This window comes from Amblyraja radiata, chromosome 9, assembly GCF_010909765.2.
Source record: "Amblyraja radiata isolate CabotCenter1 chromosome 9, sAmbRad1.1.pri, whole genome shotgun sequence".
Classification (NCBI taxonomy): domain Eukaryota; kingdom Metazoa; phylum Chordata; class Chondrichthyes; order Rajiformes; family Rajidae; genus Amblyraja; species Amblyraja radiata.
Window position 1 is genome coordinate 52790618 of NC_045964.1, and position 12327 is coordinate 52802944.

General features: G+C 43.6%; 1 protein-coding gene and 1 long non-coding RNA gene across 3 annotated transcripts in view; one reads left to right on the top strand and one right to left on the bottom strand.

Moving 5' to 3' along the window:
- Positions 1-1430: 1430 nt before the first annotated feature.
- The window catches only part of LOC116977112, a 68695-nt gene continuing 57798 nt past the window's right edge, over positions 1431-12327 (bottom strand). The window contains exons 1-4 of one of the 2 annotated variants that reach the window (XR_004413122.1): positions 10997-11025; positions 6081-6190; positions 4831-4937; positions 1431-1959 (exon numbers count right to left, since the gene is read on the bottom strand). This is a non-coding gene — a long non-coding RNA (uncharacterized LOC116977112). Of the gene's footprint in view, positions 1960-4830; positions 4938-6080; positions 6191-10996; positions 11026-12327 lie in introns of those variants that run through there. The other variant, XR_004413121.1, reaches the window with a different exon arrangement.
- Positions 11229-12327, top strand: part of hif1a (hypoxia inducible factor 1 subunit alpha) — a 36431-nt gene continuing 35332 nt past the window's right edge. Inside the window, exon 1 of the mRNA XM_033027427.1 lies at positions 11229-11572. Coding sequence (XP_032883318.1) covers positions 11508-11572 — 65 coding nt within the window. The 5' untranslated portion in view covers positions 11229-11507. The remainder of the gene's footprint in view (positions 11573-12327) is intronic.

Genomic DNA, 12327 nt, shown 5'->3' on the forward strand with positions numbered 1-12327 from the left:
GACGTGTGTCTTCACTGTCAGTGCAGCCAAATTGATTGTTATGATAGGGGAAAAGACAGGAAATTTGATATAAACTGATAGAAGTTTAAAAGAATGTGATCATTTTAATTCTAAGATAAATTAGCAGAGGCCAATGTCGAATGGTTTATTCTTCAATCTGGGGAATATGGAACTAGGGTCACTGTCTGAGGCGAAGATGTTGGCCATTTGAGCTGAGTTGAGGAACTTCTGCACAGAGAGCTTTGCTCCATTCACCTTTCCCTCGATCCTGACTAGTCTCCCAGTTCCTGCCGCTGAAAAACATCCCCACAGCATGATGCTGCCACCACCATGCTTCACCATAAGTATGGCATTGGCGAGGGGATTTGGCGGTGCCTAGTTTCCTCCAGATGTGATGCTTGGCATTCAGGCCAGAGTTCAATCTTGGTTTCATCAGACCAGAGAATCGTGTTTCTCATGCCTTTTGGCAACTCCAAGCGGGCTGTTATGTGCCTTTTACTGAGGAGTGGCTTCCATCTGGCCACTCTACCATAAAGGCCTGATCGGTGGAGTGCTGCAGATAAAGTTGTCCTTATGGAAGGTTCTCCCATCGCCACAGAGGAACTCTGGAACTGTCAGGGTGACCTTCAGGTTCTTGGTCATCTCCCAGACCAAGGCCTTTCTCCCCCGATTGCTCAGTTTGGCCTGGCGGCCAGCTCTATGAAGAGACTTGGAACTAAGAAAGACGGAGGTGACTGTGCTCTTCGGGACCTGCAATGCTGCAGAAATTGTTTTATACCCTTCCCCAGATCTGTGTCTCGACACAGTCCTGTTTCGGAGGTCAACGGACAATTTCCTCATGGCTTGGTTTTTGCTCTGACATGCACTGTCAACTGTGTGACCTTATATAAACAGGTGTGTGCCTTTCCAAATCATGTCCAATCAATTTAATTTACCACTGGTGGACTCAAATCAAGTTGCAGAAACATCTCAAGGATAATCAATTGAAACAGGATGAATCTAAGGTCAATTTTGAGTGTTATAGGGAAGGGTCTGAATACTTCTGTATATGTGATATTTCAGTTATTCCTTTGCAAAAATTTCTAAACACCTGTTTTCACTTCTTCATTCTGGGGTATTGTGTGTAGATTGATGATAAAAAAAATTAATTTAATCCATTTTAAAGTAAGGCTGTAACATAATAAAATGTGGAAAAAGCGAATATTTTCTGAATGCACTGTACCTCAGATTGTCAAGGTCTTGACAGATTCTACATTGTTAAAATAAGGTAAGTAATTGATAAATAGTGATAAAGAAGGAGATTTCCATAATTGTAGATGAATGGCCATGAAAGCCAATTAGGCTGTTGCACCATTTCCTCTTTCAAATTATGTTAATTGTTTAAATTGTTACATGAATGGCCATGAAAGCCAATTAGGCTGTTGCACCATTTCCTCTTTCAAATTATGTTAATTGTTTAAATTGTTACATACAATTAAGTTTTTGTTGATGTGTGGGAGATGGTGTCAATGCCCACTAGATCTAGTAGAAAATGAGAGTGTACAGATAGCAGAGGATTTCTTGGAAAGTGAGGCAAAGCTGCCATCACTGATAGATATTCAGAATATTGGCATAGTGCAGATTTAAAAAAAACTGCTTCTTCTTTTAAAATTATTTATTTTTAAAACTCCTGTCCTCCTACATTTCATTATTGTGCGTGCTGAATTAAACAAGACACACAGTTTGTGGCCTGTGCCAGAGTTTCTTTAACTTCAAACATTAGATCATTAAATTGTAATCAGCTTGTTCCGTGATTCCAAATTTTCAGGTTGGTTTGCCACTGGCCTGGGCTTGTACTAACTCCTGACATGCTGCAATTGGAAGATCAGAAAACTCGTCTTAGCTTGTCCAGAGTATCTTTAACTTCTGGTCTTCAAGCACCATGAATGTGCATTCAGTATCTAATTTATCAGACAAATCCTAGAGGAAAAATAGGAAATAAGAGTGATTGGAAGTCACAAATAAGAATGCCATGTTCATCTTTTATCTGCACTGACTTGGAAGGTCATAGAGTCATAGTGATACAGTGTGAAAACAGGCCCTTCGGCCCAACTTGCGCACACCAACCAACATGTCCCAGCTACACTAGTCCCATCTGCCTGCGTTTGGTCCATAACCCTCCAAACGTGTCCTATTCATGTACCTGTCTAACTGTTTCTTAAATGTTGGGATAGACCCAGCCTCAACTACCTCCTCTGGCAGCTTGTTCCATACACCCACCACCCTTTGTGTGAAAAGGTTATCCTTCAGATTCCTATTAAACGTTTTCTCCTTCGCCTTGAATGTCCTCTGGTCCTCGATTACCCTACTTTAGGCATGAGATTCTGTGCATCTACCTGATTTATTCCTCTCATGATTTTATACACCTTTATAAGATCACCCCCCATCATCTTGTGCTCCAAGGAATAGAGACCCAACCTACTCAAACTCTCCCTATAGCTCAGACCCTCTAGTTCTGGCAACATCCTTGTAAATCTTCTCTAAACCCTTTCAAGATTGACAATATTTTTCCTATAACATGGTGCCCAGAATTGAACACAATACTCTAAATGCGTTCTCACTAATGTCTTAAAAATCTGCAACATGACCTCCCAACTTCTATACTCAAGGTGTTTCTATATCTTCTGCAGAGTGGCTTCAGGTTCTTAAAAATACTCAGATTAGCTCTTAAAGCTTTTTGAACAGTGCTAACCATGCCATCCTATATGATCATAGAGTCATGTCAAGTTGAGTTTATTGTCATATGCACAATAAACAAGTGAGATATAGGTGTCATGAAAATCTTGCTTGCAGCAAGATGCAAGCAGCATCATGAACACATATATTCAGACAACAGGCAAAAACATAAATTAAAATAGACTCCAGGTTAATCCCACAGCTTCATCATCTTGATCACAGGTTAACGATTTTTAAAATATGGCAAGGGCTTCTGTTTCTACCACTGTTTAGCATAGTGAAATCTGTCTGTGTACCACCATTCACTGGGCAAAATATTTTTCCTAAGCACTCCTTTAATTTTTCTATCAATTAATTTACTATACTTATTTATGTCCCTCATTTACTGACATCCCTGCTGGGAAACTAGGTGGAGGGGCAGGTAGTGTAGAGAAATCAGGGACTATGCAGAAGGACTTGGATAGGTTGGGAGAGTGGGCAGACAAGTGTGCAGATGGAAAATTGTGTAGCTAAGTGTGGACTCATGCATTTTGGTAGTCGGAATAAAGGCATGGATTATTTTCTAAATGGGGAGAGAATCCAGAAATCGGCGGTGCAAAGGGACTTGGGAGTAAATCTGAAAGTCGAATCGCTGGAAAGAAAGAAACGCAATGCTAGCATTTATTTTGAGGGCTTGGATACAAAAACAGGGATGAAATGCTGAGGCTATAAGTTGCTGGTCAGGCCACATTTGGAATATTTTGGGCACTATATCTGAGGAGGGATGTGCTGGCTCTGGAGAGGTTCCAGAGGACGTTTACAAGAATGATCCCAGTAATGAGTAGGTTAACATATGATGAGCGTTTGACAGCACTGGGCCAATACTCGCTGGAGTTTAGAAGAATGAGGGGGAACGTTTCTCATTGAAACGTACAGAATAGTGAAAGGTTTGAATACAGTGGATGTGGAGAGGATGTTTCCACTGGTGGGAGAGTCTAGCCACAGAATTAAAGGACATTATTTTAGGAAGGAGATGAGGAGGAATTTCTTTAGCCAGAGGGTGGTGAATCTGTGGATTTCTTTGCCACAGAAGGCTGTGGAGTCCTAGTCAGTGGATATATTTAAGGCAGAGATAGATACATTCTTGATTAATACAGGTGTCAGAGGTTATGGGGAGAAGGCAGGAGAGTAGGGTTAGATCAGCCATTATTGAATGGCGGAGTTGACATGATGAGCCGAATGACCTAATTCTGCTCCTATCACTTTTGAGCTTATGATCTTATGAAATAAAGTCCAATTTCATTTACCCTGTCAGGACATCTCATAATTTAAAGCACTTCAACTAAATCTTCCGTTAGTCTTTTGTTCCAAAGAAACCCTAGCTTGGTAATCTCTCCCCTAACTACAATTCTCTTCACCTTCCCTAGTGCTGCCACATCCTTCCTGTAATATGATGACCAGAACACTATATATAGAAACATAGACATAGAAACATAGAAATTAGGTGCAGGAGTAGGCCATTCGGCCCTTCGAGCCTGCACCGCCATTCAATATGATCATGGCTGATCATCCAACTCAGTATCCCGTACCTGCCTTCTCTCCATACCCTCTGATCCCCTTAGCCACAAGGGCCACATCTAACTCCCTCTTAAATATAGCCAATGAACTGGCCTCGACTACCCTCTGTGGCAGAGAGTTCCAGAGATTCACTACTCTCTGTGTGAAAAAAGTTCTTCTCATCTCGGTTTTAAAGGATTTCCCCCTTATCCTTAAGCTGTGACCCCTTGTCCTGGACTTCCCCAACATCGGGAGCAATCTTCCTGCATCTAGCCTGTCCAACCCCTTAAGAATTTTGTAAGTTTCTATAAGATCCCCTCTCAATCTCCTAAATTCTAGATGTTAGACTAACTGGTCTATAATTCCTCGTTTTCTCTCTACCTTCCTTCTTAAAAAGTGGGGTTACGTTTGCTACCCGCCAATCCTCAGGAACTACTCCAGAATCTAAAGAGTTTTGAAAGATTATTACTAATGCATCCACTATTTCTGGAGCTACTTCCTTAAGTACTCTGGGATGCAGCCTATCTGGCCCTGGGGATATATATGGCCTGATTGATGTTATAGCATGATCCCCCTTACCTTCTTTTGCATGTCTTCTCCATAAAGTATAAAAGGTATCTTCCCATAATCATGTATTCACTAGCCTTGTTTGCCTTTCCAAATGTATTTCCTCACATTTCACAATTCTGTAATTCCAACAAGTCATGTCAAGTTTTATTCGTCACCTACACATAAAGTGCAGTGAAATGAATTTGCCAGCAGCGGTACAATAAAAAAGGAACACACAAAACACAATAAAAATTTAACACAGATATCCACCACAGCATTCATCACTGTGATGGAAGGCACAAAGTTTGGTCAGTCCTCCTCCATATTCCCCCGTGGTTGGGACCACAACCCTCCGCAGTCGTGCTGCGGGCGTCCAGATGTGCAGACAAGGTAAGTCCAGGTAAGTCTCGAATCGGTGCTTCCCCACCGGAGACCGCGGCTCCAAGATGGTGTAGGCCGGTGGTCGAAGATCTAAAGTCCCCGCAGCCAGAAGCGCCGCAGACCGCAGGGTCCGGCGGTCGGACCTTCTCTCCAGGGATCCCCGGCGAGGGATCCCAGGCTCCGGACGCCACGCCAGCCGGAAGCACCGCAGTCCGCGGCTTCTGGATGATGTAGGCTGCGGGCCGGCGGTCGGAGCTCCTCTCCAGGGATCCCCGGTGAGGGATCCCGTTCCGGATGGTAAGTCCCCGCAGCGTCCTCGATTAGAAGTAGACCGCGGGCCAACGGTCGGAGCTCTTCTCCTCCGTGGTCCCCAATGAGGGATCCCAGGCTCCGGACGCCGCGCCAGCTGGAACTCCGCAAACCGCGGCTTCAGACTGCCTCAGGCCAACGAACGGAGCGCTCCCCCCCTGCCCCCCCGGGCGAGGGCTCGCCTGCTCCCCGACAAGAGAAGCTGAAGCCCCGGGCGCGTCTCCGGGAAAGGCCGCACCGATCCTCTATGTTAGGCCACGAGGGAACCGACATGGAAAAAGTCGCCTCTCTGTGGAGGAGGCGACCGAAGCGGTTTCCCCCTTACCCCCCCACACCACCCCCCCACACAAAACATGCCAAGAAACATTACAAAAACACACATTGAGACGCACTAAAAAAACAAAAAGAGTAGAAAAACTAACACGCTGCTGGCAGGGCAGCCAGCTAGCAGCGTCCCCACCAACCAAGTCCATATCACATAAATAACACAAAAATGTTACCACAGTAACAATCTTCCATTCCTCCCTAAATTGCCTGCAGAAATAGATTATTGGAAAATAAGTCAGAGGGTGTGATATTTCCTCACATACTTTTTAAGATCTTGGTATACATTTTACCATGCCTTCCCACTCCTTTGTTATCATCTCCAATACTTCAGTCTTCCTCCTTAAAGCCCTTTCTTTTATCATCCTCATCTTCTCTGAAGACAAATACAAAATATGCATTAAGTACTTCACGCAAACCTTCCACTGGAAGAGCATCAGATGTAAATGAGGAAGAATTTGGGTTCACCACTGACTTACAAGTTAAAAGTATACATTCTGTTGTAATTATTCAACAACAGAGGCACTCTGCTATCGGCATTGGATCATGTGTTGTATTCAACATTTATATTGGCCTTCAAGGATAGATGGCCTATCAAGGTAAGCAAGGTGTTCCATGTTATCTATGTCGTCTGTCAATGTAGATTTACTTTTCTGATTGCATGGGAGCAAACATTGGTGTATGCCAGTGTTCAGGATTAGATCAAAGCTGTATGAACATCAGATAAGTAGTTATGGACTCTTTGTGGGACTTCCTTTGACTGTGCAACTACAGTACAATGTTCTGCCTGCTGAAGTTGTTATTTTTGGTGATGTTATTTTAGTTCTAGTGTAGAATTAAAATCACGATCGTCTGTAACAGGGCATTAACATCCAATGCCATAGATGCTGGGAAAGCTGCTGAGGTGACTGGATACCAGGGGGGAAAAAAACTATTCGTCAAAGGCTTGGGTCAGTTAGATGAAGACCATGTATAGCTCTGGCTGTTGTTCTTGATATTGTTCCACGATTTGCCAGGCCATTAAAATACCATCAACAATGCCTTGTGATAGTCTATGCCACCATGGGGCACTGACAGTACTTCTTCCACAAGAGAATAAGTGATTCAGTAAGACACAAGCAACTATCGTCCTAGCAATGGATAGGAGAACAATATTGATATTTGTCTTTCTTTCTTTTTAATTCTTTTTATAGTTTTTTTTCCAAAACACAAAAACAAAACATAAACAGAGCAAAAAGAAAGTGATAAACATATTGATACATAGGGATCAGGATTACATTAATAACAGGTATAACCTAATATGAGACCAGTGTCAAAATACACATTGAATATAGACCTCCCGGTCTCTATGTAGATTTAGTTAAATCTTTAAAAGAAAACTTAAATAATGTAGAAAAAAAAACACATAGATAAAAAGACAAAAAGAAGAGGAAAAAAGGAAGAAACAAAACCCCCCTAAACTTAAAAAAAATTAAAATCAAATAATAAATAAATAAATAAGTAAACAAATAAAATGAAAGCAAAGCAAAGCAAACAAGAATCTGAACTGAGAATTTCAACAATATAAGTCTGTTTGTCGTCAAGTCCGTTATAGAGGTAAAATACCATATAGAGGTAAAATAGTTTTTATAACGGTTAGAGAGGGAGCAATTGATGTTGTATGAAAATGTTGAATACATTTTCCCCAAGTCTTATCAAATTTAACCATACGTTCTAAATATGGTTTCAATTTCGTAAGTTTTTTGGACTAAATGATTTTATCTTATCGAGTCCTATCTTATCCAATTTTTCTTCCAACCTTCTAGTACCGATAAACTCTTTTTGTTATGGAAGAGGAAGGGCTTAGTGGCTTTTCGTGATATTTGTCATAGATGGCTTTACCTCACTTTTTCAAAATAGTAATAACATAACATTATTTTGATAAGATAGACACAAAGTGCTGGAGTAACTCATCGGGTCTGGCAGCATCTCTGGAGAAAAGGAATAGGTGAAGTTTTGGGTCAAAACCCTTCTTAGGGTTGCCTAGCCCGCTGAGTTACCCCAGCATTTTGTGCCTATTTTCTGTGTAAACCAGTATCTGCAGTTCCTTCCTACACATTATATTTACAAGATACATTTATTTGTCACATGTACCAATTGGTACAGTGAAATGTGTGGTCGCCATACAGCCATATGAATAATAAAGAGCACAGAACACGATAGTCTTTAACACAGACATCCCCACACAGCGGGATCAAATTTTCCCACTGTGAGGGAAGGCTCCAAAATTCAGTCATCCTCCTGTTGTCCTCCCGTGGTCGGGGGTCTCCGCTACGGGCGGCCCGATGTTCAGGCCCGCTTGCCGGGTGATGGACGTCGGGACTGGAGGACATCCTCAGCTGCTTGGACATCCGAATCGGCCACCTCCTACCGTAGTCCGCGGCTCTCAAAGTCCACAAGCCGCTCTGGTCGGAGATTCAACGCTGGAGGCCCTCGGCAAAGGGCCCCAGGACTCCGCGATGTTGAAGTCAGCGCCGCCCGCGCTCGAAGCTCAGCAAACCACAGCTCCGATGTTGAAGCAGCAGGCCCAGCACTCCGGAGCTTCAACGGCGATCCAGGTAAGGCATCGCCCGCTCCGCGATGTATTCAGCGCTGCGCCGCCGTTGCTGAAGCTCTGGTCCGGGTCCCCGGCAGGAAAGGCCACTCCAATCCAGGTGGTAGGCCGCGAGGAGGGGGGCGAGGACGCGACTCGGAGAATAGTCGCTTCCTTGCCAGGAAGTGACTGGGAAACGGTTTCCCCCTTGCCCTACCCCTCTCCCCCACATAGAAAAGCTAAAGGAATCTCCAACGAAAACTTTTAAAACAGACTAAAAAAAAAAAAAGACAAACAGACAGACTATAGGGAGAGACTGCCATCAATGTGGCGCCCCTAGTGTTTGTTCATATTTAAGACCTTTATTTAAGACCTTTATTTCAGGTTAAACTAAATCATTTTAAGTCTTTATATAAAAGTCTGCTACATTACATCCTCTCTACTCAGAAAGGCTCCTAATTAACAGATCATTATTTAAAAAGCAAAATGCAGACCCTTGAAATCTGAATCCGATACGGAAACTGCTGGAGATACTCAGCAGGTTGGACACCATCTGTGGAGAGAGAAAGAAACAGAATTAATATTTCAGGAGAATATATTTCTATGTCATTAATTAAACCCTCATTGCACAATATTAAATGTAAAATCAAATTTTCCCTAGTTGATTCATCACTTTAATGACCTAGAAAACAACAAATTCATCCTCCATATTAATTATTTGTTGTACCCAATTGATATAGGTATGTTATAATACTTACCTTCAGCAGCGCTGCAATTCTGCCACTGGCCATGTGCGTGATTTTGGCGCGTTTGAGAGGGGGGGGGGGGGGGGGGGGGCGGGGTTAAAACGCATTTTTTTTCCTACCTTATCCTGTGTTATATTTTGTTGGAGTGCAAGAATTTGGCGAAGAATCGTTCCGACGGGCGTTCTATGTGGTTTTTTTAAAAATTCGCCCGAAAAGTTAAGTGATTTTAAAATCAGCTTCTGAAGCCGTCAACGCCGGCAACAGGGCCGGATTTTACGTAGGGGACAGGTAAAAGAAAGTAGTTTCTTTTTATGTATAAAAGTTTCTTAAGATGCATTTAATTCACATTTTAAGTTGCGAAACGGCAGTGTATTTGCTGCCGATATAGGGGACTAAAATCACCGCAACCGCAACGTTCCAAATGGTTGCGTTCCAGAAAAACCCACTCGCAAGTTGATTTAAATGGCCATTAATTTACAGGTATTAAACATTAAATTCCTTCCATTTGGCCTATAAACCCATGACAATGAGATTTAAAAATTATGTTATATTGTGAATTCTTGTGTGAATGTTATTTGGACACTTAGGCTATTTTAAAATGTTAATCTATTCTTAAGAAATGGATAGATGTTTAGATCTAGTAATTGAATTTTGTAATTAGCTACAATTAGGTAAATGGTGGCCGACTAGGAAAAGGGGAGATGCAGCGAGACCTGGGTGTCATGGTACACCAGTCATTGAAAGTGGGCATGCAGGTGCAGCAGGCAGTGAAGAAAGCGAATGGTATGTTAGCTTTCATAGCAAAAGGATTTGAGTATAGGAGCAGGGAGGTTCTACTGCAGTTGTACAGGGTCTTGGTGAGACCACACCTGGAGTATTGCGTACAGTTTTGGTCTCCAAATCTGAGGAAGGACATTATTGCCATAGAGGGAGTGCAGAGAAGGTTCACCAGACTGATTCCTGGGATGTCAGGACTGTCTTATGAAGAAAGACTGGATAGACTTGGTTTATACTCTCTAGAATTTAGGAGATTGAGAGGGGATCTTATAGAAACTTACAAAATTCTTAAGGGGTTGGACAGGCTAGATGCAGGAAGATTGCTCCCGATGTTGGGGAAGTCCAGGACAAGGGGTCACAGCTTAAGGATAAGGGGGAAATCCTTTAAAACCGAGATGAGAAGAACTTTTTTCACACAGAGAGTGGTGAATCTCTGGAACTCCCTGCCACAGAGGGTAGTCGAGGCCAGTTCATTGGCTATATTTAAGAGGGAGTTAGATGTGGCCCTTGTGGCTAAGGGGATCAGAGGGTATGGAGAGAAGGCAGGTACGGGATACTGAGTTGGATGATCAGCCATGATCATATTGAATGGCGGTGCAGGCTCGAAGGGCCGAATGGCCTACTCCTGCACCTAATTTCTATGTTTCTATGTTTCTATATGCTTTAATTTCGTCCTCTAAGTAAAATTGTTTCATATTTGTTTCAGAAGGCTTCAATCTATAATAACTGAAAATTTCTTTCAGTTCTCTTAATTTTTAAGAAAGTTATGGGCTTTTGACTATTCTCGATCACAGCTTTTGTGTTAAGTCAATGAAAAAGCAATAGGGAACAAGATGCTAATTTCCGAGTATGAAAATGACCATAACTATTTTAATACTGAAGATATGAAAGTGAGTTAGGTGTCAAATTAAACTTCTTTTTATGCTTTATCTGATGGGATAAATTACAGACTTGATTTTTAAAATCTCAAAATTTTTGTAACATTGCTAATTGATATCTGTATTAAATTCCTCTATCATCACTATATTCCCCCTTGTTACATGGGTGAGGGAAATCTGGGTCCGTTGTGAGAAAATACATCTCTCACCCATTCCTTCTCTCCAGAGATGTTCCGCTGAGTTACTCCCGCATTTTGTGTCTATCTTCGGTTTAAACCAGCATCTGCAGTTCCTTCTTACACAAGAGAGTTAAAGTGTCAGGAGGAGTGGATGGGCCGGAGCCGGCGCCTGAGCTCTCAGCTCGCGTTGCCTTCGCCAGACGGTGACGGCCGGCGCGCGAGGGGATGGTGACGTACGAGGCGGCGGTGGCGCGCAAGAGGGCGGTGGCGCGCGGCCTTCGCGTGAGTGGCTACGCGGCTGTGACGTCAGCGAAGGTGTGCGTGTGCACGAGAAGCGAAGCGTCCGAAAGAAAGTTGTTGGCGGCAGCGGCGCTAAGTTATCGGCCGCCATTCTGTGTTGTGTCTGGAGTAAGACATCCGGTTTGACAGGCCTGCGACTACGCGAGAGGCCACCTTTTTCTTAAAACTTGAGAAGGAGAGTGTTGGCATTCGTTTGCCGGTTATTATAAGCCGAGATCCGGCGTTTCCGTGCCCGGTCGCGATGCGAGAGATCGAGGAAGGAAGCGGCGAGGACAACAAGATGCAAGTCGACGGCGAGAAGAAGGGGTGAGTACGCCAGTGTCCGGTGGCTGGGCCTCTTGCTGCCCGAGGGGGTGCCGGCGGATCAGATTCAGCCCGCCAGCTGTCCGCATCGCCGGCAGTAGAGAGGCAGGGATTGCAGCTGGAGATCGCCCCAGGCCCGCGTCGCCATTTTGTGAAGCTGAGTTTGAGTTGCGCTGGACTAGGGGCGGCGGAGGGCGCTCTGCGGCCGCCTCTCTCGCTGCTATCTGGCCTGCTCTCTCTTGACCTTGGGCCGCTTGCTCCAAAGGACTCGCTTTGCTATCTGCTTTTAGTTGGCTCCGGGATAACAACCGAACTTCACTCAGTCTCAAAGTTCAGGATGGACCGTGCTTTCTCGCTTAGATTTCGGGTTATATCTTGCTTTTGCAGTCCGGCGTTTTTTGTTGTTGTTGTGAGCTAGAGTATTTGGGTCATTGTTTTTGATGGATTTGTCAGCGTCTGGGACATTTGTGTGTTGAAATGTTTGCGATTTGAACGCATTTTACAGCTTTGGTTAATTGTCGCAGTGATCGCGGTGAAATTATAGTTAGTCATCCAGGTTAGTTGTATGTTCTCTTTAAAATTTAATAAGCTTTATTTTCTGGGCATGTAAAATTGGATCGGATTTCCGCTCGCCAGAGGAGACCATTTCGGTCCGCTGAGTCTATGCCAGTTTACAAACCAATCCACTAACACTTTTTCCTCGCATTCCCATCAACTCTTCTACTACTCGCCTACACCGCACTTGATAGTACCCAGCA